This window comes from Ipomoea triloba, chromosome 7 (genome assembly GCF_003576645.1).
Source record: "Ipomoea triloba cultivar NCNSP0323 chromosome 7, ASM357664v1".
Taxonomy (NCBI): Eukaryota; Viridiplantae; Streptophyta; class Magnoliopsida; order Solanales; family Convolvulaceae; genus Ipomoea; species Ipomoea triloba.
The window spans coordinates 1,996,793-2,021,142 of NC_044922.1; the positions used below are offsets into that span (position 1 = coordinate 1,996,793).

Consider the following 24,350-nt stretch of genomic DNA (forward strand, 5'->3'; position numbering starts at 1 on the left):
TCACTCATTCTGTAGCTAATCTTTCAAAAGTATTATTGTATACAAATAGATCTCATGTTTAAGCGACTCAAACCCTTCTCACTTGAACTAACGTCTTATAGTTGTACTAACCATTTTAGTTTAGCTCCACCAAAATGTGAAGCTATTCATACAAAAGCTAATCAAATTAATCAAGTCCGAAGCTTAATTCAATATTCTTGCGAAGAAAATAAGTAATATTAGTCCGGTAAGAATCCTATTGAAATAGTGAAAAAATGAAATTCCGTTGCCGGGAATCGAACCCGGGTCTTTCGGGTGAGAGCCGAATATCCTAACCGACTAGACTACAACGGAATCCTGAATATTTACGCTGATCTAAGATATTTATTAATGAATAACTCCTTTTCTTCATGTGTTTAGTTTTTTTCTTTTATTTTTTCCGTTTTGATTTAGTATTTTTACTTTTTACAGAAGAGAGAACATTATGGGGACAGTAGTCGTTGAATATTAGCTCAACAAAGACATTTGTTAGGTGTCTTGTGTTTTGCTAATTAACCACCCTCTCTCCACCATGCTTACAACTTGATTATGAATTTGTGTGTGTTTATATATACACGAATGATCATTTTTTTCACAAGTGAAACTTGATAGCTAAATTATCAAACTTAATTTTAATCTTTTACGAGATAAATTTTTGCAATCACAGTCAAGACAATAAAATATTTAGAGAATAATTGATAAAATAACACCTAAATAACAATGCAAAATAAACAGTAAATACAAATAATTGAAGACCATCTCAATTTGCTTATTCAAAGAGGGATCAAAATCTGAAAAATGGTAGATCTTATACTCCTCCTCCTTCATTATTGTATTTTAGAACTCTCAATCTTGTAAGAATTTTAAATATTATATTCAAGTTTGGACTTGAGATATTTCAATGTGAATTTTAATTGCATGTTTGGTTCACAGAATAAGTTGTAACAAAATAATCATTTATAAGAATATGCATATTCTAGTTTTTTATAGTATTTGATAAGTTATTTTATTTTTTAGACCCGATAATAAGTTATTCTCCTTGGCAATGAAATAATTATTCCGGAAGACAATATTATACTATTTTTTGAGTTTTCATTAATATATTATTTTGGTTATACTTAATTTATTTTACCATATAATAATAATCATCATATTATTATTATTATTATGCTATTATGCAATAGGCGTCCTGGAGCATATGCATGATAAAAAAATTGAAGCGGGAAACCCATTTTTTGGGGAAAGAAGGCGGGCCAGGCGGCGACAGAACTCAGAATGAGCTGAAGAAATGCAAAAATTCCGTTGCCGGGAATCGAACCCGGGTCTTTCGGGTGAGAGCCGAATATCCTAACCGACTAGACTACAACGGATTTACGTTGGGTTTGCTGTTTTAGCATTTTTAATATGTGGTTATATATAAATATATTTGTTTTTATTTTTTAAATAAATATATTTGTTTTTATTTTTTAAATAAATATATTTGTTTTTATTTTTTAAATAAATATATTTGTTTTTATTTTTTAAATAAATATATTTGTTTTTATTTTTTAAATAAATATATTTGTTTTTATTTTTTAAATAAATATATTTGTTTTTATTTTTTAAATAAATATATTTGTTTTTATTTTTTAAATAAATATATTTGTTTTTATTTTTTAAATAAATATATTTGTTTTTATTTTTTAAATAAATATATTTGTTTTTATTTTTTAAATAAATATATTTGTTTTTATTTTTTAAATAAATATATTTGTTTTTATTTTTTAAATAAATATATTTGTTTTTATTTTTTAAATAAATATATTTGTTTTTATTTTTTAAATAAATATATTTGTTTTTATTTTTTAAATAAATATATTTGTTTTTATTTTTTAAATAAATATATTTGTTTTTATTTTTTAAATAAATATATTTGTTTTTATTTTTTAAATAAATATATTTGTTTTTATTTTTTAAATAAATATATTTGTTTTTATTTTTTAAATAAATATATTTGTTTTTATTTTTTAAATAAATATATTTGTTTTTATTTTTTAAATAAATATATTTGTTTTTATTTTTTAAATAAATATATTTGTTTTTATTTTTTAAATAAATATATTTGTTTTTATTTTTTAAATAAATATATTTGTTATTTATTTGGGTGGTAAAATATAAAAACCAATTTCAGTAATTGTACTGTACTACTCTGCAAATAATATTCCACCGGCACCCCCGCATCACAGCTAATCAAGTAATCATTCATTTCCTACCTTTTCCCTAATTTGCCCCACCACTACCAATAACAACTTTACCATTATTATCATTATTTTTTTTTTTACATAACCTTTGTATTCTCACCAATAAAAATAAAAATAATAATTTGAATGTTACAAGTTTGATTATTACTAACACCGTCTTAGTCGAATTCATATCATATAATATTTGTAGCGACGTTTATCTCTCTTGTGTCGTTTGTGAGTTTTCATTGTCAAAAAAAAATCACAAATACAAATATCTACGATATCAATAATACTTTATACAATTAGATATATCATATATGATTATATCAATAGTCCCTATGATGATAATAATACGTTGTACAACTAGGCATAACGTATTTAATTATACAAGATACAATTGATAATATTAAATAAAACAAGAATCAATATTTACATAAAAATGATGCTAAAATCTAGTAGATTAGTCGATAGGTTTTGATAAATTAGTTATTAAAATGTTACTTCTTCATTGATTATCCCTGAATTGATTAATCCATCACGAGTTAATAAAGAGTTTGCACAAGGATCAAGTATATACAGATAAAATAGAATAATTACATATTTCATAGTAAATAACTAAATATTATGTGATAATTTTTGTAGGAGAGCATAGCAATATAGAGTTCCATTAAAAACAGGGTTATGTATATTTATAGAGGTAATAAACGTAATTTTATCTATGACATATAATGATAAACGTATAGAAGTTATCTATAACTAAGGTAATTGAGTCTGAATCTATTTAGACTTCAAGTTATCGTATTCTATAACAAAAATAAATATGAAATAAATTTTGTTGTCCAACTATAATGCATAAAAATTCAATAAATAAAAAAATACAAACTCAATATTCAATTATAAAAAAAGTTACTTGTGCTACTCACGATTTATCACATTCAGTTACTATAGAACGCGAAGTTTTAGAATTTAAGATTAGTCAGATGTAAAGTAATTACTATAAGATGATATAGTAATTACTGAATAAAATTTGTTATGTGTAATTGCTTGCCATTCAAACTTGAATTACAAATTGAGAAATTGATAATTGATAAATAGTACAAAAAAATTTGCTAAACCCTGCGATTTGTGTTCCCACTTTTATAGAGTGTGCGCCCGCCCTCCCGCCCGCGTGCAAACCGCTATAAATTCATAGCGAAACACACACGAAACGGTGATTGTGTGTGTGAGAGAGAAAAACCGGAACCCGACGCCATCACCAATTCCCCCCATCTCTCTCTCTCTCTCTGTCTAATCATCTTCTTCTTCTCCGCGAAACCCTAGTTCTAGTTCTTCTGTCGCCATGGATGCCGGGTCGGCTCAGTTACAGCAAGCTCAACTCGCCGCAATCATGGGGCCGGACCCGGGGCCGTTCGAAACCCTAATCTCTCACCTCATGTCCTCCGCCAACGAGCAGAGATCCCAGGCCGAGTCTATCTTCAACCTCATCAAGCAGAACGATCCGAACTCGCTCGTGCTTAAGCTCGCCCATGTTCTCAGCTCCTCCGTGCACGTTGAAGCCCGCGCCATGGCGGCTATACTCCTCCGGAAGCTCCTCACCAGGGACGATTCCTACATCTGGCCGCGGCTATCCGCGTCGACTCAGTCCGGCATCAAATCCATGCTTCTAACCTGCATCCAGAAGGAGGAGGTTAAAACTATAATTAAGAAGCTCTGCGATACTATATCGGAGCTTGCCTCCTCGATTCTCCCTGAGAATCAGTGGCCTGAAATTCTACCGTTTATGTTCCAATGCGTAACCTCCGATTCGCCGAAGCTACAGGAGTCCGCGTTCCTGATTTTCGCTCAATTGGCACAGTACATAGGCGAGACTCTGGTCCCTTACATAAAGGATTTGCACTCGGTGTTTTTGCAGACACTGAATAATTCCCCCAGTTCGGATGTTAGGATCGCAGCTTTGAGTGCTGTCATCAATTTCATTCAGTGTTTAACGAGCTCCACTGATAGGGACCGGTTTCAGGATCTGTTGCCATCTATGATGAGGACGTTGACTGAGGCGCTGAATAGCAGCCAGGAGGCCACAGCACAGGAAGCTTTAGAATTGCTGATTGAATTGGCAGGGACTGAACCAAGGTTCTTGAGGAGGCAGCTGGTGGATGTTGTGGGCGCAATGCTTCAGATAGCTGAGGCTGATACTTTGGAGGAAGGGACTCGGCATCTGGCTATTGAGTTCGTAATTACTCTGGCAGAAGCAAGGGAGAGGGCCCCTGGGATGATGAGGAAGTTGCCTCAGTTCATTAGCAGACTGTTTGCAATTTTATTGAAGATGCTGCTAGATATTGATGATGAGCCTGCCTGGCATTCCGCAGAGGCTGAAGATGAGGATGCTGGTGAAACCAGTAATTACAGTGTTGGGCAGGAGTGTCTAGACCGTTTGTCCATAGCTCTAGGTGGGAATACCATTGTTCCTGTGGCCTCAGAGCAACTTCCTGCCTACTTGGCTGCCCCAGAGTGGCAGAAGCACCATGCAGCCCTCATTGCACTTGCCCAGATTGCTGAAGGCTGCTCAAAGGTAATATCATATGCTAATACATTTTATTGAACTGTTGAATTGCCAATTAGGTTTATTCAACATGCAATTTCTTCCATCAATGCCTCTACAGTATACTAATATACACTACTCATGTTCTCTAATTCTTGTTCTTAATGTAATTGCATATATATCTTCTAGCAAATTGTATTTACTTATTGAAAAAACGTGTTCTTTATTTCTGCTGGGCATCAAATTGTTACTTTTAATTAGAACAGTAATCAATGTATTCCTTATTGTCCTTAAATTGAATTTGATTTCAGCTAAGTATCAAACTGCAATGTTTTTATTAGAACCAGTTGGCCATTGGTCTATCCATGAATAGAATATTGGCCTTTTTTTGAGATTTGGTCTGCTTCTAGATAATTAAACTGAACACCACTACTGCTTTGCTTCTACAGGTGATGATTAAGAATTTGGAGCAAATAGTGACCATGGTTCTGAGTTCATTTCAAGATCCTCACCCACGAGTTAGATGGGCTGCTATCAATGCAATTGGTCAATTGTCTACTGACTTGGGTCCAGATTTGCAAGTTCAGTACCATAACCGAGTGTTGCCCTCACTAGCTGCATCTATGGATGACTTTCAGAATCCACGAGTACAGGTTTGTCCTTGTTAACCTTGGCCTATAATAACTATGTGGTTGTCTAAAGATGTACTCACTCTATCTATTCCCGATCAAAACCTTCTATTTTTTTTGCCCATTTAGGAAAGTCAAATTTTTTTTAAAAGCATCAATGCATGCAGTCAATCACTTCATTGACTTGTACCTTTTGTTATTATAATTTCAAATCCTTATCACACAAGCATCATAGATGGATGACATTGTAACATAAAATATCTCACTTTTTCTTATGTTGCAGTGCAAAGTTTAGGGTCTTCATTTTAATGATTTAATTTAATTTATTGTCAGTTTTTACTGTTTGTTACTCTTTGATATTAATATTACTGTTTTACTGTTAGATGGCTATTGTGCTAAGGGTGTGTTTGTGCTTATATTTAGAGCATTTTAGTGTTCATTGTGATCCTTGATCCTTCCAGGGTCTAATAGGATGTTGAGTTTAGGGTTTTAGGTAGAGTTTGGGAAGACACTTGGTAGCCATGTCTTTGCATCTATTCATGCTATTTCTACTTTTATTTTTTTGGTGGTTGAGTTATCAATCCATTTTCTTCAATCTATGTTTCTTGCTGGCTGGTTGCTGCTTTGCCATAATAGCTTTTCTGTGGAGATAATATAATGTAATATGATGCATACTGCTGCAGACTCCCCCCTCCCTTCCCTCCTTGTTTTCTTGGAATAAGATTCTTATTGAAAGGTAAAAAGGGTAGTGGGGTACCACCTGTCAACCAATGAGGGAGCATAATTAGGGAACTCCCCTTGTAACCACAGGTAAATGGTATGAGGTGTAGGTTTGTAAGTCTCTGAAATAGGCTTCTGCACCCCTTTGTATGAACATTGATCTCTCTCCTTCTGTCTTTCCAAATCACCTATAGGAGGCATATAGAAACCAAGTTCCATTCTTTGTTGCTATTTTGTATTGCTAAAATTCGTCCACCCAATAAGCCCATTTACAGTGAATAACCAAATGGAGGATTCCCAAGGACAGGATAAGATACCAACATTGTATTGTCTAGTTGCAATGAATAAGCTGTGGTTAGTTGTTTTCTTTTTACTGAGAGTTAAAGGACATTGCTAACATTTATGGTTTCCTTCCCCTCAAATTGTTACCTGTTAAAATTTCTTTGCTTATGGTGCTGCAGACTTTATTTACCCCTTTTTTTTTTTTAATAAAATAATGTTTTTCAATTTTATTGATAATTTTTCTGTGGTTAACTTTTGATAGTGCTACACTTGCCTATTTATCCCCGTATTTTGTTTCTTTTGCCTTTCTGATACTACATTCTACTGCCCGAAAAGTAGTTTGCTTTCATCTAAAAGTGGTGTAGAGTTTACTTAAACCAACAGGACCTGAAAATTTTTCATTTGCATTTAATTTACCTGGTCATTTGTTCACTCTTACTGCACAGGCACATGCTGCATCAGCTGTCCTTAACTTCAGTGAGAACTGCACTCCTGAAATTTTGACACCTTACTTGGATGGAATTGTCAGCAAACTGCTTGTACTTCTGCAGGTATTAAACTAGAAAATTGATCCATTTGGCTTGTTATTAATGATAGATAAAATAAACTGATTACTTCCTGACAATATAGAATGGCAAACAAATGGTGCAAGAAGGAGCGTTAACTGCATTGGCTTCTGTTGCTGATTCATCCCAGGTATCACAATGTTGGATTATATATTTATTCTTGATTATTATTGTTCAGAATTTTGGTTTGGATAATAATGTTAATAAACAATGTTCCAACAGGAGCACTTCCAAAAATATTATGATGCTGTAATGCCCTACTTGAAAACCATCCTTGTTAATGCAACTGACAAAGCCAATCGCATGCTTCGGGCCAAAGCCATGGAATGCATCAGCTTGGTTGGGATGGCTGTTGGAAAAGAGAAATTCAGGGATGATGCTAAGCAGGTATTCTGTGGATTCACTAATCTCTATATTCTCTGTATTCTGTCTGACACTGTACTCTGGAATTTGTTTATTAATTTATTTTAATCATGCATGCATGTTAATGTATCATTTCTATGTGAAAGGCTTTATCTGTATTCAGTAGATTAATACTCATGCCTATGGACTACTTGCATGTTCTATTTTCCTCCATTGACTTCTCACTTCCTGTTCAGCAGAAGTGGACATCCCTTTTATCTTGACTTTGTGTTGGTGCCAGAATGACATTTGCCAAAATGTACTAACCATCCATGTTTTTCTGTCTGTCTTTATTAAGGTCATGGAAGTGCTTATGTCATTACAAGGATCACAATTGGATAGCGACGACCCTACTACTAGCTACATGCTCCAAGTACTCTTTTATACCTTTGCTAAGAATTTTCTGTTGTTTCATAGGAGTTCTAACTTTATTGTATATTTTTCCTAATTTGCAATGGCTGTTAATTGTCTTAACCTTTATTAGGCATGGGCGAGGCTCTGCAAGTGCCTGGGACAAGATTTCCTTCCTTATATGAGTGTAGTCATGCCTCCTCTGCTTCAGTCTGCTCAACTTAAACCTGATGTGACTATAACCTCAGCTGATTCAGACAATGAAATTGATGATTCAGATGATGACAGGTCTGCTTCTAGTCTTGATGATTGTTCTGAACCCATGAGGTTTGGTCTGAATATATCAAAAGTCAAGCTAAACTTTAATGACTTTCAATGCTGATTTTTGTTGTGTATTTATGGCACTGTATCTTGCTTTAAATGTCAAACCATTTTCATTTCCAGTAGAAGCTGTCTCATATGTTGTCTGGAATAGTACATTGTATGGTTCTTTTGAAGTTATTGAACTCTTATCTTATATACATCCATTTGAATCTGAACATTTGTTAATGTTCTTGATCTCATTCTGTAAATCTGTAATAAACTTTTATATAACGTAGTGAAGTTTTTGTGATTGTACTAAGATTGTTAAATGCTACAGCATGGAGACAATCACTCTTGGGGATAAGAGAATAGGGATAAAAACAAGTGTTCTTGAGGAAAAAGCTACCGCCTGTAATATGCTATGTTGTTACGCTGATGAGTTGAAGGAAGGCTTTTACCCATGGATTGATCAGGTCAGTATTAATCCATCAATTGCCAATTTCTGATTTGTATGTTTTTTCAGTTTAATAAGAATTTCTGAAACATGGAACAGGTTGCTCCAACTTTAGTTCCACTTCTGAAATTCTACTTCCACGAGGAAGTTAGGAAAGCTGCCGTTTCAGGTGGGATCTGTAATCTTTTTGAAAAATATTACTCCACACCTTCTCTTTCCTCTATAATGCACCTGTTTGATACCATAACTGAATTGCTGTCTGTTTATAGCCATGCCACAGTTGTTACATTCTGCGAAGTTAGCAGTTGAGAAAGGGCTTGCTCAAGGCCGTAATGAGGCTTATGTCAAGCAGTTGTCAGACTATGTAGTACCAGCTCTTGTTGAAGCTTTGCATAAGGTGATGTTCAACTGTAGTTGCGTATAAGTTTAGAATTGCTTAAGCTTTAGATACTGATATTTTACTTGCAATTGCTTCCAGGAACCTGATACAGAAATATGTGCAAACATGTTGGACTCGTTGAATGAATGCTTGCAGGTTGGTCTACATCACAGAGATACTCTGGTTACTTTTCAAAAAAGGCTTACCATAATATGATATTGGTTATAGTATATAATTTTTTTTCGAATGTTATAATTAAATGCCCCTGTTGAGTTTGATTGCCAGTAAATGACGCCCTTACACATCCAAACTATATTTTGTGTGTTATGTTTTAAAACTTGAAGCTTTTTAAACTTGTGTTTTACGAATGCGCTAAGAGGTGTATGCAAGTGCCTTCTTTTACTCCTTAGAGTAGTATATTTTGCTTTTAAAAAAATGCTACGTATGCTATCACTCCAGTCTTTAATTTCTGATATTTAAAAATAGTTGGCAAATGGGATTATTCTTGGAAGTTTATGTTTTACATTGGTTGTATTCTCTAAAGAAATTAGAGTTTAACTTAGCCTAATAGTATGCTCTAGTTAGATCATTGTTTTTCTTTTTGTGGGGTTTTATTTGGACGAAGAGGATTCTTGTGATTTCTTCTTCCCCAACCGTTGTTCTTGTGAAAAAAGGGAAGATGACCCTTCATTTAAGCTGTTGATGCTAGTGTTCCTGCTTTTTCCTTGTAGGTAGCCGTCAATTGTTGTAGGTCTGGCATTCTTCTGCATTTATTGGCTTTTGATGACTTCATTTCAGTAACTCTTTTGGTTGTTTATTTCCAGATCTCTGGACCTCTCCTGGATGAAGCTCAGGTCCGAAGCATTGTGGATGAAATTAAGCAGGTTATAACTGCCAGTTCAAGTAGAAAAAGAGAGCGGGCAGAGAGAGAGAAAGCTGAAGATTTTGATGCAGAGGAGAGTGAATTGCTTAAAGAGGAAAATGAGCAAGAAGAAGAAGTTTTTGACCAAGTATGTTTAATGTGGTTTAACGTATAGTGACACATTATTATCAATACTTGCTGAAAGCTCTAGTGTCTACTTTTCTTAACTTCAATACATATTTTGGCACTAGGTTGGTGAAATCTTGGGTACATTGATCAAGACATTCAAGGCTGCTTTCTTGCCATTCTTTGATGAACTGTCATCTTATATAATGCCTATGTGGGTAAGTTGACCCAACAATAATGCATGCTAACTTTTTATTGTACATTAGAATTATTGTGACAGAAGTTACATAAGATGCATTAAGATCTCAAAGGTAATGGGACAATTTTCTCTATATCTGCTTATTTGTTTGCTTGCTAATAATGTAGGGCAAAGATAAAACTGCTGAAGAGAGACGCATAGCAATTTGCATCTTTGATGATGTTGCAGAGCAGTGTCGTGAAGCAGCTTTGAAGTATACATTCTATGCATATTTGTGTGATTTTGCTTGATCTAATGATAGTTACCCAAACGTAACAGCTTGTTTGTGTGTGATCCAGATACTATGATACATATCTCCCTTTTCTTTTGGAAGCATGCAATGATCAGAGTCCAGATGTCAGACAGGTTCGCAGAAGGCAATTCACTCAAATTCTTTAATGAGATTCTATATCATAGTTGGTTGTTAACACAAAAAATGCTATTTTCAGGCTGCGGTTTATGGACTTGGTGTGTGCGCGGAATTTGGTGGTTCAGTTTTCAAACCTCTTGTTGGAGGTACAATATAAAGATATTCTCACACATATGGTGATGGGAATCTATTTACCTTGTGTTGTGTTTCTTATATCTCTTTGGGGGTGGGAAAAATTGACATATGCTTTCTTAACATTTGGTTTGTGTTGTGTGCTAATGTAGAATCTCTGTCAAGACTTAATGCTGTGATAAAACATCCAAACGCTCTTCAACCTGAGAATGTAATGGCATACGACAATGCGGTCTCCGCACTGGGAAAGATATGCCAATTCCATCGTGAAAGTATTGACTCAGCTCAGGTAAATCATTTTGTCGTAATTTCAATGAATCATATATCTGGTTATTGGCTGCACTTTTAGGAATTGATTTAGGTCTTCTGAAGTTAATGTACTGATTTGTTGAATTGTTATTGAGCACAATACATGCTATAACAACCTGCTTTTGAATTTGACTGAACTTTCACGACAGGGCTTCACAGCTCATATTTCTCTATATGCTCTTATCCAAAATTCTTTAGATACTTTAAAATTTTAGAATAACATTATAATATGTGACTGCTGTGGAAGACATCCAGGTGTATAAGTTCTAGTGTCAAAGTGAGGGAGATGGGACAGTTTAGCTTTACTGTTATCATTGTGATCTGTTGTCCCTTTTGATGATATATTAGCTTATATTTATTGTTATCTTTTTGCTATCTGTTTTTCCAGGTTGTTCCAGCTTGGTTGCATTGCTTACCTATAAAAGGTGACTTGATTGAAGCAAAAGTTGTACATGACCAGCTGTGTTCAATGGTTGAAAGGTAATAGATTAGTCTCCATATTTTATCTGGAATGTCCTTGACTCAACACATACCTAGTGTTTCGTGTTACATTAAGTGACTATTATTCTAGTTTCTACTAGGTTCATTGTAGTAATAAATTGTGACTCAAATGTTACTAGTGCCTTCTTGTCTAAACAAAATCTCTCTTGCAGGTCTGATAGAGAGCTGTTGGGGCCCAACAATCAGTACCTTCCTAAGATTGTTTCAGTTTTTGCTGAGGTTTGTTCTCTTCCCGGTTACTAGCACATTTAGTTATTCTAAAGAGGTAGAAAATTTAGTTCCAACCCATAATTTTGAATCATCAACCTGCCATTCATCATTGGAAAATTTCTGCTTCTGTAGGTTTTATGTGCCGGTAAGGATCTTGCAACAGAGCAAACAGCCGGCCGAATGGTTAATCTGTTGAGGCAGCTTCAACAGACACTACCACCGGCAACCCTGGCATCAACATGGTCGTCCTTGCAGCCCCAGCAACAGATGGCACTGCAATCCATTCTATCATCATAAGTTTGTTATCGGAAGTGGGAACGAAGACCGGCTCTTCTCCACAGTGATGGCTGTGCCCCCTGTAGCTTGAGGTGAATCAATCAAATATTTGAAACATATTCTTTCTCATAAATGCCATTCGTTTGCACATGAGGTCTTGCACCATCAGCCTGGCTTCCGTTTTAAGCTTGAAAAGAATGCGAGCAAAAGATGTATACCTATTTTTGGTTGAATGTGTATATTTAAGAGTCGAGCCCTTGAGGAACATTGTGGTCTTGTGAGATTTATTTATTTTGCCCTTGTATTTTTGTCGAGGCTATGGGTTGTCAGGGAGGCAACTCTTGCCGCAGTTTTGTCCCGTCGGTCTTGTTCTTTTACATTTTGATTGTGACAGAACAAGGATTATAATTACTTCTTTTCTTTGTCATATTGGTTGTGATCTTTCGGGAACGTTACAAGTTGTTAGAGACATCTATTTTTCTTCAAATATATTATTATATATGTTTGTCAACGCTTTCCATTTCTTTTCTAAAAGTACAAGGCATGAATGGAGAAAATATTAAATGATTGAGAGTAAAACTATGGTCGTGTTAAGGTCCTATGTGCAATTTAAGTTATTTTTATCTTTGTGGTCTTTTGTTCAGAGAGTCACAAATCTGGTTTAACTCATTTTTTTTTTACTCACAGTGGTTAAGATTATTATTATTATTATTATTATTATTATATTTTGTAAATTAAAGAGTATTACTATTATTTGTGTTTTGTTCGAGATGATTATAACAATGTATACTTTTAGGTGGTTAATATATGAATAAATAAGATATTCATTTTGTTTTTATTATTTATAAGAATGTATGTTAAGGAGTATTGTTTTAGTATTATTTTATATAATATAATATTCAGTATTATTATAATTTGAAGTGTTTCATAAAAGAATATTTTCATTAAATGGTTAAATTTTTTTTACTAAAGTTACTTTTAACGAGATTTGAACTATTTGTCTAAAGTCATGTGATTTGTTACATGATTAAAACAACCGCAACATTGTTATTATTATCTTTTGGGGGGTTTATAGTGACAAGTAGGAAAGAAAAGAGGAAAAAAGAGGGTGAAAAAAAAAAGGTTGAAACAATTTTTTTTAAACAAAAAAACCTTACGTGCCCAGCTGGCAACTTTAGATTAATATATGATTTTTTTGTGAAGTAAAATAATGCTATAGTTTGTTATAACTTAGAATTATACAAAATAATTATTTATTTTGAATCATCTAAAGTCTGATAAAACTATTAATTCACAATTTCATTTTAGTTTTGTAGAGCAGATTGGGTAGAATGAATTATAAAAAACAATAATTTTATGATATTGGTTAAGTATAATCATGCATAATATATCTAATAAGTAATAACTGTACCAGATAAATTAGTATATTAATGATGATTCTCTTAATCAATATACTGTAAAAAATTTAAAATAAGATACTTTCGTAAGTTAGTAGCTGAATGCCTAAATTTTATCATATTTACAAATAAATAGAAAATATTCCGCCATTTGAGGGCATCTTTCAGCTAGACTAGCTTATCAGTTGGCTTACTAATCCAACAACCTTAACTGAAAGCTACTTGTCTAGTGAATTATGTCATATTTTGTCTTTGGTTGATTAATCAATGAGAGAGATTAGGTGGCCTATGTGAGTAGGGTTCTTATGAAAAGCAGCCTGCTTTTATAAGATTCTTTTCTTGAAAATTTTGTTTAATTTATCAGTTTTAGTGAGGTCTGATATGTCTCCAGGTGGCACAAGTATGGAGAAGAACTAACACACAAACAAAAGTGTTAATTATATTGATGAGAAAAAACAAAGAAAAAAATGCAGGCCTTCGTGATTACAACTTAGTTTTGTTGATATTAGAGCAACCCAATCGAGTTGGTCAAGTGACTTGATAATGACAGTTATGGGTAACTTAAACCAGTTTATTTCTTTACAATTGGATCCGTTAAGGTCTCGACTTAACCCAGAGTTAGCATAATGCACATTCAAGTAGTGGCTGCGAATTTTCATGTAAATCAATGTTTTATTGATATTGATGACAAGAGAAATATGTAGCTACTACCAAAGAGTTTGTACTGGGTAAACTCTGTTTCTGTGTAACTTGCAAATCACACACGAGAGGTATATCATATTTGGAAGATCCTGTGCGATGGGCTCGACCAAGAATTGAATTTGTAACATTTTTGTATAAGAATTGTGTTTTATTCACTTAGTAATCCTTTTATAACTGCAACTTAATTTTATGGTTGACCAAGTGGTGGAGCATTACAACTGTGATGCCTAGTAATCCCCACAAATAATTGACATTCTTTAATATGTAAAATAATAATAATGTTGATCTGGACTACATTTGACTTTTGTTAATTGGTCTCACTGCTAATAGAATTTGTGCTTTACCACCATTCTTTGTTTGTTTCATCATGTATTGGCTTGCATGTTTGTCAATTATTTGGTTTATTTTTCTCTGTTTTAATTTTTATTTTTTGATTGGATGATTATTATTATAATTCTTGATTCGGTGAATATATCAGTGTAAGAATTTTTGTTAATCTTAATCTCACGCGTTTTATAATATTCTTATTATTGGTATATGCATGACTATGAAATTTGCCACTATAGGTGCACGATATTTTTTTTTTCACTACTTTTGATCTTTTCGGTGAAGTCCTACTAAACTTTATCACATGATGACTTGTGAGTGACCAAAGTATATAGACAAAAATGTCCCACGAATATTGTATCGAGCTTCTATTATACCTACAAATAGATATACTTTTTAGAATTCTTGAACAATAGTAAGTAACTAATTCCTCCTTTTTTTTTTTTTTTTTTTTGAAGCGGAATAGCGCAAACATGTTTTCGGGGATACCTGTCACGTCTCACTTTATACGAAAGTATGTCATGTGAATTGACATTTTTGTCCAAAATATGTGGTTGCTCACACGTCACAAAATCTAATGAATTTCACTGAATTTTCACTAAAAAGGCTAAAAGCGGGAGAAAAAAGGTGACTCACAAGTCGACAACCTGAATTATCACACACAAAAAAGGAGAAAAAAAAGTAACAATTTTTGTCTCTAATTTATATGAAATAGTGATTTCAGTCTCTGATCTCAATTATTGACATGAGCATTATTACCCTGTTAATTCTTTTATAATGTGGTAGTTTTGGTTCCTTTTCCATGAAATGACGATTTTGTCTTCTTGATTTGTTAACAAAGACTTTAATGGTTTAGGATCACGTACGAATTTTAATTGACGTTCTAATTTGATATCTCTACATGTGCAATATATACAAAAGTGATAGGCTTTAACGGTTTTTATTGGCGAGAGATCAAAATCATCATCTTATGAAAAATTAGAAGGTCAATAATACATTAATACTCACTTAAACAATTAAGTGACTGAAATCACTAATTCATATAAATATAACGCGAACAACATTATTTTTCTTATTTTAAAAAAATGAAAAAGAAAGAAGAAAAATGAGAGGAGTCAGTAAGTGATTAAGCATGCCGTGCAGATATGCAACATTTGACAACAAACACAAATAAACAACTTTCCTAATATTGAGGTTGTATTGTTGATTACTTAATGATAACCAGTCATATGTCTCATGAAATGGTCCCATAAACCACTTTGATAATTCAGCCAACCACAAACAATCCAACAGAAATTTCAACTCACTCTTAGTCAAGTCTGTCACATGCACGGATCATCTTAATACACTTTACTTCTTGTTATGTGATTTGTGGACTATTACATAAAAATGAAATAATTACTCAATGTACAGTCTTAAGTAGTGATTGCATGTTTTCTTTGTAAAAGAAAAATAAAACTCAAATGTTTAACATTACAACCCAACAACTAAGCCACAAGACAAGCCTCCCATGAAGCTCTTAATTAGCTTTTTGACTATAAATAATGCCCTAATTGTCTCTCAATGCATTTATTTGAAGAAGATCAATCCAACTCTCACACAGCTCACTCTTCCACACCCTTAGCTTTACCTCTTTGCTCCATTCATCTCAATCCTCTGCCATGGACATCCATCTCGAGAAGCGGCGAAAGGGAGAGGGCAACGGAGCTACAAACACAAAGAGAAAGTTTGCAGAACCGGAGACCACTGAGACACATCCTCCAATTTATTCTCCTGCCAAGGCTGTAAGGCAAGTCAAAGATCTCGGCTTTGGAGTGCAAGCCTTCAAGAAGAGGAAGTCTAGGGAAACATTTCCACCAATTCACTCATCCCCCAACACGACTCTAGGGAAAACACAGGTGGGAGCGCTCGGGCCCGGGGTGCAGACCGTCAAGAAGAGGAAGTTCGTAGGGGTAAGGCAGAGGCCGTCGGGGAAATGGGTGGCGGAGATCAAGAACACAACACAAAAGATCAGAATGTGGTTGGGGACTTTTGACACAGCTGAGGAAGCTGCACAAGCCTATGATGAAGCTGCTTGTCTCCTCAGAGGATCCAACACAAGAACCAACTTCCTCAACCATATCCCTCCAAACCCAGCACTCTCCTTAAAGATCAGAAACCTCCTCACCCAAAAACAACAAAACCTTAACAAAACCAAAACCCCCAACAACCTTAACAAAACCCCAAAACCCCCTACTAATCCCCAAACTTTCCCCTCTCAGATCCTTGGAGATAATAATGCATACAAGCCTAACTTCATCCTAGGAGAATTGGGATATGATCATCACCCACAAACACCATTCCTCACGGATTTCGACACGTTTCTCGTGACCCAACACCAATCATCCTCCAGTACATATGAGACCCGCAGTCTGCAGATTCCTGAGCTAGAACAGATGAAGGTGGAGAGGCAGATATGTGGAGGATCAGTGTATGGCGCCATTAATGGAGTGAATGAGTATTGGGAGAATTCTTTAAGTGATGCTTTCTTGGATCTTCCCATGATATGTCAAATGTTTTGCCCAACTTAATTGACAAGTTTGTATATGGGATGAATTAGTTATCTAATTTCAAAAAATATGCAGATATCAGTGTATAGTAGTATGAAGGAAAAAAAGAGTAATATTCATGAAAATCACCTGACCAAGTATCAGGTCCATTAGTTCATTTTGGAGTTTGGACTAAGAGAGGTAGATATTTATGTAGTCTGAAAAAAAAAAAAAAAAAAAAAGAAAAGAAGAAGAAGGTAATTTTATGAAAATTAGGGGCACATGCCCTTCAATTAGATTTTAAGCTCTTTGAAGATAATGCACCCAGGTCATGGGTTCACTACTTATGAATCTTTTGCTATATAAGTCTCTTTTTTATTTATTTATTGATATATGGTATAATATTATAAAATTTAATTGAACTTGACGACTTTGTCGGGACCACGTCCACCATAAATTGAATATCGAAGTACAAGACGGGGTAGAAAAGTGTATGAGTTAGAGGTTAGGACCACAAGCCACTGGACTATGGAGGATTGAGTGAACCAAGGAATGATGTCTTAAGGAGGGAATAAGGGTGCCTATTTATAGTGCGGAGGGCTTTGCGGATGGTTGACAAATGTAACGACATCAGCTAGTCTTCAACCTTGCTCATGCACGTGTCCCCACTACCTGGATGTCATTGATCATCACACCTAAGTAGATGCACGTGTCCCCACTACCTAGATGTCATTGATAAGCACAACTAAGTAGAACATCCTGCCTTTTAATATATGAAATTTGAGTAGTTTGGGTGGTTGGTGTTTGTATTATTGAGTGGGAGGTTGTGGTTTGATGCCCCTGTAACACCTTTTATAATATTTTGCTCCAAAATTTTTTTTTCATCTCATTAGCAAGACTTATCCAATAAAATGACTCCTGGGGTCCCATGACCCCATCAAAACTAACAATGGGAAGTTGGGTTGGAAGTAAAAATGAAAGATTCAGTTATCTTAATATGATTCTCATATCATAAGATATTCATAGGAGTAAAATTTTCCTGGTACATATCATGGGTCTACTTAATCTCATGTCTCCCCCACTTCTGATTAAAAAAAATATTTAAATAAAAAAAAAACAACAAAAAGGTAATAATCTCAAGGCTGCATCCATTGACAATTGACAACATGTCGATTTGGTTATGCTAATTATTGCGTTATGATTATAATGATAACAATAATTATTATATACCTAATTCAAAATGTATTCAATCTTAATCATAAATTATTGGTTTCAATGAACTACAAAGTGTTGTATAAACATTTAACATAATTATTATTTAATCTTATCTATAAATATGCAATTGAGTGGTATAAGTCTACTTTAAGATATGATGAAGTTGGTTATACCTTTACGGTCGAGTGGTAAAAGCCTAATTTGAGTGTGTGTGTATTAATTTTTTTTTTATTAATGAAAAATTACAATACTTCGTTATAATCCGATTATGTGCAATTTTTTGCGAAACTCACCATATGATCTTATCAATACAGGATTACAATGAAGTAAATCAGTAAAAAGGAAAAAGACTATAAAGAGCTAATGAGGTAAGCCAACCTAGATTGTTTATATAAGAAAGTAAGCAAACAGTTCATACATAGAATCAAATTTTGATCCTTGTGCGTAAGCAAAATCTAGCCTATGTGTTCAGATGAATAACCATGATTTACATCGTCTCTGATGCTCTGTCAGATCGGAGTGTGATGGTTCTTGGGATTGAGATTCAACCTTTTGGGTTTTGGGAAGAATAGAATCAAATTTAAAACTTTATGATCAACAAATTAATTATTCGACCAATTTGATTGGAGTTATCTCGTATATTTTTTTTTTTCAAACTATATTTATAGTCAAAATTAATGCGTGGCAAATTTTGGTGACATTAGTCGTCACATAATAAATGAGTCCCAATATGAAAACTCTAACTAGATAATGATACAGAAGTCTCATACCATGAAAGTTCTCGAGAGTTGTATCACATATTTTATTCTGTGTTTATTTTTAGAAAGTGACCCAGTATGTTATCAAGAATACAATTAATATGCTCGAAATGAGTGATTGAATCGATGAAACATAATTCTCGTATTAAAAGATTATGTGATTAATTTTTATCAACTCTTTCTAGGTCAAACCTGTTATATATGCTTTTATTATAAACATGAGCAGAGTTTACTCAATGCACACCATTGAATAGTTGTTACGAGTTTTCCTTATCATCAAAAAAAAAAATATCAGACATGATTTTCGTACACAAATATTATGATTTTAGTTCCACGTACAGATTTCTCTTGTTACTATTATGATGTGAGATCATCTTAAAAAAGTATTATACGTTTGGCGTGAAATTGGTACACAAAAATTTTTAACACATAACACACTGAGAGTTCAAATTAAAACTTTATAATATTATGTTAATAATCTGACCAAGAGTTTTACCCATAAATTTGGTATATTTGTGATTGTTAGTCCACTAGAGAGGGGAACCGGAGAAAAAGGGGAGAAAAAAGGAAGGGGAGGAATACAAGTGGGATTACAGGAGTGAAAAGCATGAGACAGTTGAGAGGATGTGATGTATGTGGACAACGCAGGAACCTTAAACAAATGCCACGCCACCACCACAGTTTTAGCTTTCCCTTTCTTAAATAAAAAGAAGTTGATTTGAATCCAAACATACCTTCTCTCTTCTCTTCTCTTCCCCAAAACTCGAAACTGCAATTCTTTCTTTCAACCCAAATTCCCTCTCTCTTCCTCTCCTATTTGACTCCTCACTCCTCAGGACTCCTAAAAGCTTCAATCTTTTTCACTCCTAACCCCCTTCTATGCTCCAATACAACAATCAGGTGAACGTTTATCCTTCCCATTTTTTTACCCCAGTTTTTGTTTGTTGGGATTCTGTGTGTAAATAATGGGAATTTTGAGTTTTTATTTGAAAAGGGGTTTTGGGTTTTTGTTTTCTTCACATATTAGTTGATGATCATGGGTTTTCAGATTATTTATGATCATGTTAGTACTATGCTCTTAGTGGAATTCAATTCCTTGCCCTTAGCTTTCTTCTATGCTGTGTCAATAGAGATGAGTGTTAAAAAGTGTGCTTTAAATGTATTTGTCACCTGGGATTCCTGGGAATAGCTGAATTTGATGTCTTTAATGTTAGTGGTGGCAGTTTAATGATGTATTGAAGCATGCTGTGTTTTTCATTCTCTGCATAGTTTGGTAAAATTAAGGTTTTTGTCAACAATGTTTGATGTCTTTAATGTTAGTGGTGGCAGTTTAATGATGTATTGAAGCACATGCTGTGTTTTTCATTCTCTGCATAGTTTGGTAAAATTAAGGTTTTGAATTGATGATTGAACTTAGGAATTGCTTTGGCTTCCCATTTGTGGCTTTTGGTTTGGTGTATTGATCTATAGCAAAGTTGAAATAGGGATCTTTGGTGAGATTTATGATGGTTATGTAAGATGAATTAGGTGTTTCTAGTATTCAAAAAAATTAGGTGTTTCTATGTTGTTTTCAAAGAATTGTTTTCTTTTAACACTTTTGTGTGCTAAGATTAGGGGCAATAATATAAGATTAGCTCACTCGCTAGTTTGGACCAAATGTGGGGAATGCTTAAGGTTATTGCTAACGGGATTAAGGTATAACATTGGGAAGCTTCGGTGTAATAGTATTTTGCGCTGAAGGGGGTGCACATAAGCAGTACGGGTTGTCTGGGGTTTTAGTTGTGGTTAGCCTGTAGGACTCGGAGCTAGGAGGAATTGAGCTGAAAAATCATCAGAATCCCGGGAAAGAGATTTGTTTGATGATGTGTGTTTCCTTTTTTTTTTGTCCAAACGTTTTCTAAAAGAATAAAAGCAGAGCTTTTTTCTTCACTGAGTAAATAATAGTGTCGAGCTTTGAAGACTGATGTTGCTGTCTTCTTTCAAAAAAATTTTAGAAAATCTCATTGTAAGTTCTTATATTTGCATATGACTTCAATGCCGGAAGAACAGCCCCTTAGGACCACTATAATATGTTGCATTCATGTCATAATTATATTTAAGCTCGCACATTTCTCTGCTCCTTTCTTTCCCAATAGCCTGCTATTGCTCGTACTTTTCGGTCGGAATCTTATAGCCGCTTCCCTTTTTATCTTCCCGTTTTTCTCCTTTGTTTTGAATCATAAATCTGGCTATGATTTGCATTATTCATTTTCCTCGTTAATAAATTGACATAAAGTGCTTTCTAGTGATTTCAGAAGGTATTAGTGGCCATACGGTTCAAACTACACATTCTTAAATCATAGTTTCTATCATCGGTAACTCAGGGCTAAGACATGTCAGGTGGAGGAGAATCCCGAAAAATTTCGTGTGAAGATTTACAAATGGTAAGGTTGGCTTAGTAAGAAGAGGAACGATCATTTTAATATCAATGGTTACCCTTGTTATCGAGTTTTAAAGCAACTGATGCATTTAAAAAAAAAATGAACCTCAGAAAAATTTGGCCGATCAAAAACTGTGTTTTCTTTAGTTTCGAGCTTTGGATTGGCATATAGTGCTGTATATTCTCGTGATTAATTCTCTAGACTTATGAATTTGTTACTGCAGGTGCAAAATCGTATAGAGCGGTGTCTTCAGCACTACATGAGTCGGGACGAAGTTGTTAATACCCTCTTCGTTAGGGACAATATCGAGCCGAGATTTACTCAACTTAGTATGTTGTCTACTTTTCAATGCAGTCAAGCTTCATCCATTGTGATATTTTTAAAACATTGGCATACGGGAAAGATATCACGTTATATTTATGAGATTTTGTATCACCAGAGAATGAGAATCTCTCCTTTAAGACTTTTTTAGCAGGTTATATTTACGAGACTTTAAAAACTTTGTCATGTCATACATTAAAGCTAAAAATGAGAAACTAAGATAATTTTTCTGATTTTTGTTTTTTTTTCGTGTCTATTGTTTCCCCATATTGGTTTCTCTCGTTTCATGTCTATCCATGCTGTACTTTCATTTATTGTTGATAATCCGTTCTAACTGCCTGCTTCTTATCCAGTTTGGCAAAATCTTGTGGAACAAAACCAGGAATTTTTCGAGGCGTATTTCCAGTATTTGATGCTCAAGGATCAGATTTTGAAGTTCAATGAGTTGCTTTCGAAACAAGCGGCATTAATGCGTCAACCGGGACTGACCGCAATTCCGTCTTTACCTGTGTCTAATGGCTCTCATATTTCACCAAGTAAGGTTTAGGGCTTTTTTTTTCTCTTGATAAGTTTCTGTGGATGCCTGACCTACAAACTTTCAAGAATAATTTGTTAATGCGGGTATGGAATCTATATTTTTTGAAGTGTAGAAATTAAGGATTATCATCATCTACCCGCCCCCATTTTGTGAATAGCGTTCCTGATTAGTTCTAGAGCTAAAAGTTTAGTTAACGTAACTTTCTCACATTCACATGTCCTCTTGGCAGTATATCAGAACTCGAGATGCCATATTGCAGAAAACGTTGGAGCTTCGACGAATCCCGAGGAAATGCAGACTTCTGTCCCGACCAATTTGCCTAGCGCGTTTGGTAGTTGCGGCTCAACTCTTCACCCTTGCATACAACCGGTGGGTAATATGTCTGCTCAAAACGGGAAGGTTGATGTTAATCCTAACATGTTAGCTCACCCCTCGAACTTGGGAATGACTCGAAACAGGGAGGTTGATGTCAATCCGAACATGTTAGCTCACCCCTCGAGCGTGGGAATGACTCAAAACGGCCGGGAGGTTGATGTTAATCCAAACATGTTGTTAGCTCAACCCTCGAGCGTGGGGATTACATCAACAATGAACGGGAATTTGATCAAGTTGGAGCCTAGCTATAACAACCGATCTCCTTTCGATTTCGGCACGCACGGAAATTTGTTCGAGTCCTGTTCTGCCATGGGTGATACTCCTACGTCATTCAGTAGCGTCGAGTCTAATACGCAACACCATTGCGATGCTCTCTATGATGGCGACTCATCTTGGATACGTCAAACCTTCGGTTTTGACTTGACAGCTGAATTCTCTAATAATTCGGGTGCGTCAATCAAACGCGAAGTACATGTAGTAAGGCTAGAATTTGCGTGCTTGAAATTTCGGCTAATCGTAGTTGCCTTTCCTTACCGTTTCAGATCTACTAGAGAACTCCTATAATAGGCCTCCTTTTCTCGCCAACAATACGGGCAACTTGCTTGATTCCAACGGTAGGTGATCGATGCCACCCTCGTTTGTGTCTCGTTGTCTTTGCAGGATTACTCACGTTTTCTTCTCTTGCATGTTAGGGAATATCGAGCAGTTCAACAATTCATCGGGCTTGAGGTACGAAGGTTTCAGCAGTGATTGATCGTACGGTAAGCACAAACGTATAGAATAGTAAGGAAATAAACCGGAGAGATGGTAGAGGGTAGGTAGTAGGTAGGGGTATCAAAGCGGGCTGAAATCCACATGCCAACTCTGAATCACCATGTGGTGGAGCGGGTTAGGGCTGAAATTTTTCGGCCCGCGTTGGGGATTGACATTATGGCCTATTCCCCTCACCATATTGACCCGCTAGCCCACTTTGACACCCCTATAGTTGGTACGGGAAGTATTCGTGTTGTTTTGCTCAATGATTATTTAGGCGGGGAAATTTTGGTTATCACGACCTACCATCTCTCGAGTGACCGGGAGATATGACGATGACATGCCCCCTATACTATATAGCCGCGCGGTCACCATTTCCCCCCGTTTTTCTTGTTGCAGTTTGGCAGCGTGCTCCTAGTTCGAGTTCTTGTAAATCCTAGAAGGATCGAGGATCAAAGATAATTCGCTCTTAGGAATCGTGGGAAATTCGCGCAAAAAAAAGCTGTAAATGACAGCATGAGATGCAGCTGTATCATAATCCTTTGCCCATTGAAGGCTTTCTTTAGCTTAGAGATTGAGTTGACAGAGGCTGGTAGATAGGTGCAACAGATACAATGCAAGTTTATCATATGTAATAAAGTCTAAGGCTGCTTTCCATATTTTGATTTGATGTTTTTAATGTTAGTGTTTGGGGATGTGATGTTGCAGTTAACCTTATTTGTACTTCCCATGCTTTCTCTTTCATTTCCTTCTTCATATCAATTATAATATTCTTATTTTTAGGTGACAGGAAAAACCGTGCAATTAGTAGCTGAAGGTGTGCATGTAAACTTTCATTTTGTATATATAATAGCCTGCCTGTCAACTACATAGGATAGGTAAATTGTACTGGGAAGATTAGGTGTTTGTAAAAAATAAATTCATAAATTTTAGTATAAAAATTATGCTTCACCCGACCATCTTTTTTCTGGTTAATTATAATATTTTTGTCATGTTAGATTGTTAGGTAAGGGAATGTGTACAATGCTTGCCTTGTCACAATAGCACTGTCATATCTGGCATGAATATAGTTTGTGTACAAGATACAAATAGGTTGTTGGGAACATGTTTGATTGTCCATTTGAGTG

At 34.8% G+C, this 24,350-nt stretch overlaps 3 protein-coding genes and 2 non-coding genes across 6 annotated transcripts; 3 read left to right on the forward strand and 2 right to left on the reverse strand.

The window, feature by feature from the left end:
- Positions 1-260: 260 nt before the first annotated feature.
- On the reverse strand, positions 261-333 carry TRNAE-CUC. The gene has a single exon. It is a non-coding gene; the product is annotated as a tRNA-Glu (tRNA).
- A 982-nt stretch (positions 334-1,315) lies between these two features.
- Positions 1,316-1,388, reverse strand: TRNAE-CUC. Its single transcript has one exon. It is a non-coding gene; the product is annotated as a tRNA-Glu (tRNA).
- Positions 1,389-3,579: 2,191 nt separating this feature from the next.
- Positions 3,580-12,400, forward strand: LOC116024920 (importin-5-like). The gene is made up of 20 exons (XM_031265956.1): positions 3,580-4,809; positions 5,229-5,432; positions 6,857-6,961; positions 7,041-7,106; positions 7,199-7,363; positions 7,677-7,751; positions 7,863-8,017; positions 8,370-8,505; positions 8,586-8,655; positions 8,756-8,883; positions 8,965-9,021; positions 9,690-9,875; positions 9,979-10,071; positions 10,220-10,305; positions 10,391-10,457; positions 10,541-10,607; positions 10,746-10,882; positions 11,291-11,382; positions 11,556-11,622; positions 11,746-12,400. The coding sequence occupies exons 1-20, from the start codon at positions 3,580-3,582 to the stop codon at positions 11,908-11,910; spliced, it is 3,351 nt and encodes a 1,116-aa protein (XP_031121816.1). The 3' UTR covers positions 11,911-12,400.
- Positions 12,401-15,976: 3,576 nt separating this feature from the next.
- On the forward strand, positions 15,977-16,885 carry LOC116025429 (ethylene-responsive transcription factor RAP2-11-like). Its single transcript, XM_031266654.1, has one exon. It carries the CDS (start codon positions 15,977-15,979, stop codon positions 16,883-16,885), a length of 909 nt encoding a protein of 302 aa, XP_031122514.1.
- A 2,546-nt stretch (positions 16,886-19,431) lies between these two features.
- On the forward strand, positions 19,432-24,010 carry LOC116024707. Of its 2 annotated transcripts, none has more exons than XM_031265680.1 (8): positions 19,432-19,716; positions 21,102-21,239; positions 21,460-21,565; positions 21,911-22,093; positions 22,325-22,918; positions 23,013-23,084; positions 23,163-23,231; positions 23,623-24,010. In XM_031265680.1, exons 2-7 carry the CDS (start codon positions 21,189-21,191, stop codon positions 23,222-23,224), a joined length of 1,068 nt encoding a protein of 355 aa, XP_031121540.1. In that variant the 5' UTR covers positions 19,432-19,716; positions 21,102-21,188; the 3' UTR covers positions 23,225-23,231; positions 23,623-24,010. The 2 variants fall into 2 exon arrangements, with proteins under 2 accessions (XP_031121540.1, XP_031121541.1); XM_031265681.1 differs by having other exon boundaries at positions 21,111-21,239.
- Positions 24,011-24,350: the final 340 nt, after the last annotated feature.

Bases quoted from the DNA above. Each gene is read 5' to 3' on its own strand.
- LOC116024707 (XM_031265680.1), top strand. From the start codon at position 21,189: ATGTCAGGTGGAGGAGAATCCCGAAAAATTTCGTGTGAAGATTTACAA. The intron at 22,919-23,012 runs GTGCGTCAATCA...TTACCGTTTCAG, and splicing joins TGAATTCTCTAATAATTCGG to ATCTACTAGAGAACTCCTAT. The intron at 23,085-23,162 runs GTAGGTGATCGA...CTTGCATGTTAG, and splicing joins CAACTTGCTTGATTCCAACG to GGAATATCGAGCAGTTCAAC.
- LOC116025429 (XM_031266654.1), top strand. From the start codon at position 15,977: ATGGACATCCATCTCGAGAAGCGGCGAAAGGGAGAGGGCAACGGAGCT.
- LOC116024920 (XM_031265956.1), top strand. From the start codon at position 3,580: ATGGATGCCGGGTCGGCTCAGTTACAGCAAGCTCAACTCGCCGCAATC. The intron at 10,306-10,390 runs GTATACATTCTA...TGTGTGATCCAG, and splicing joins TGTCGTGAAGCAGCTTTGAA to ATACTATGATACATATCTCC. The intron at 10,883-11,290 runs GTAAATCATTTT...CTGTTTTTCCAG, and splicing joins AAAGTATTGACTCAGCTCAG to GTTGTTCCAGCTTGGTTGCA.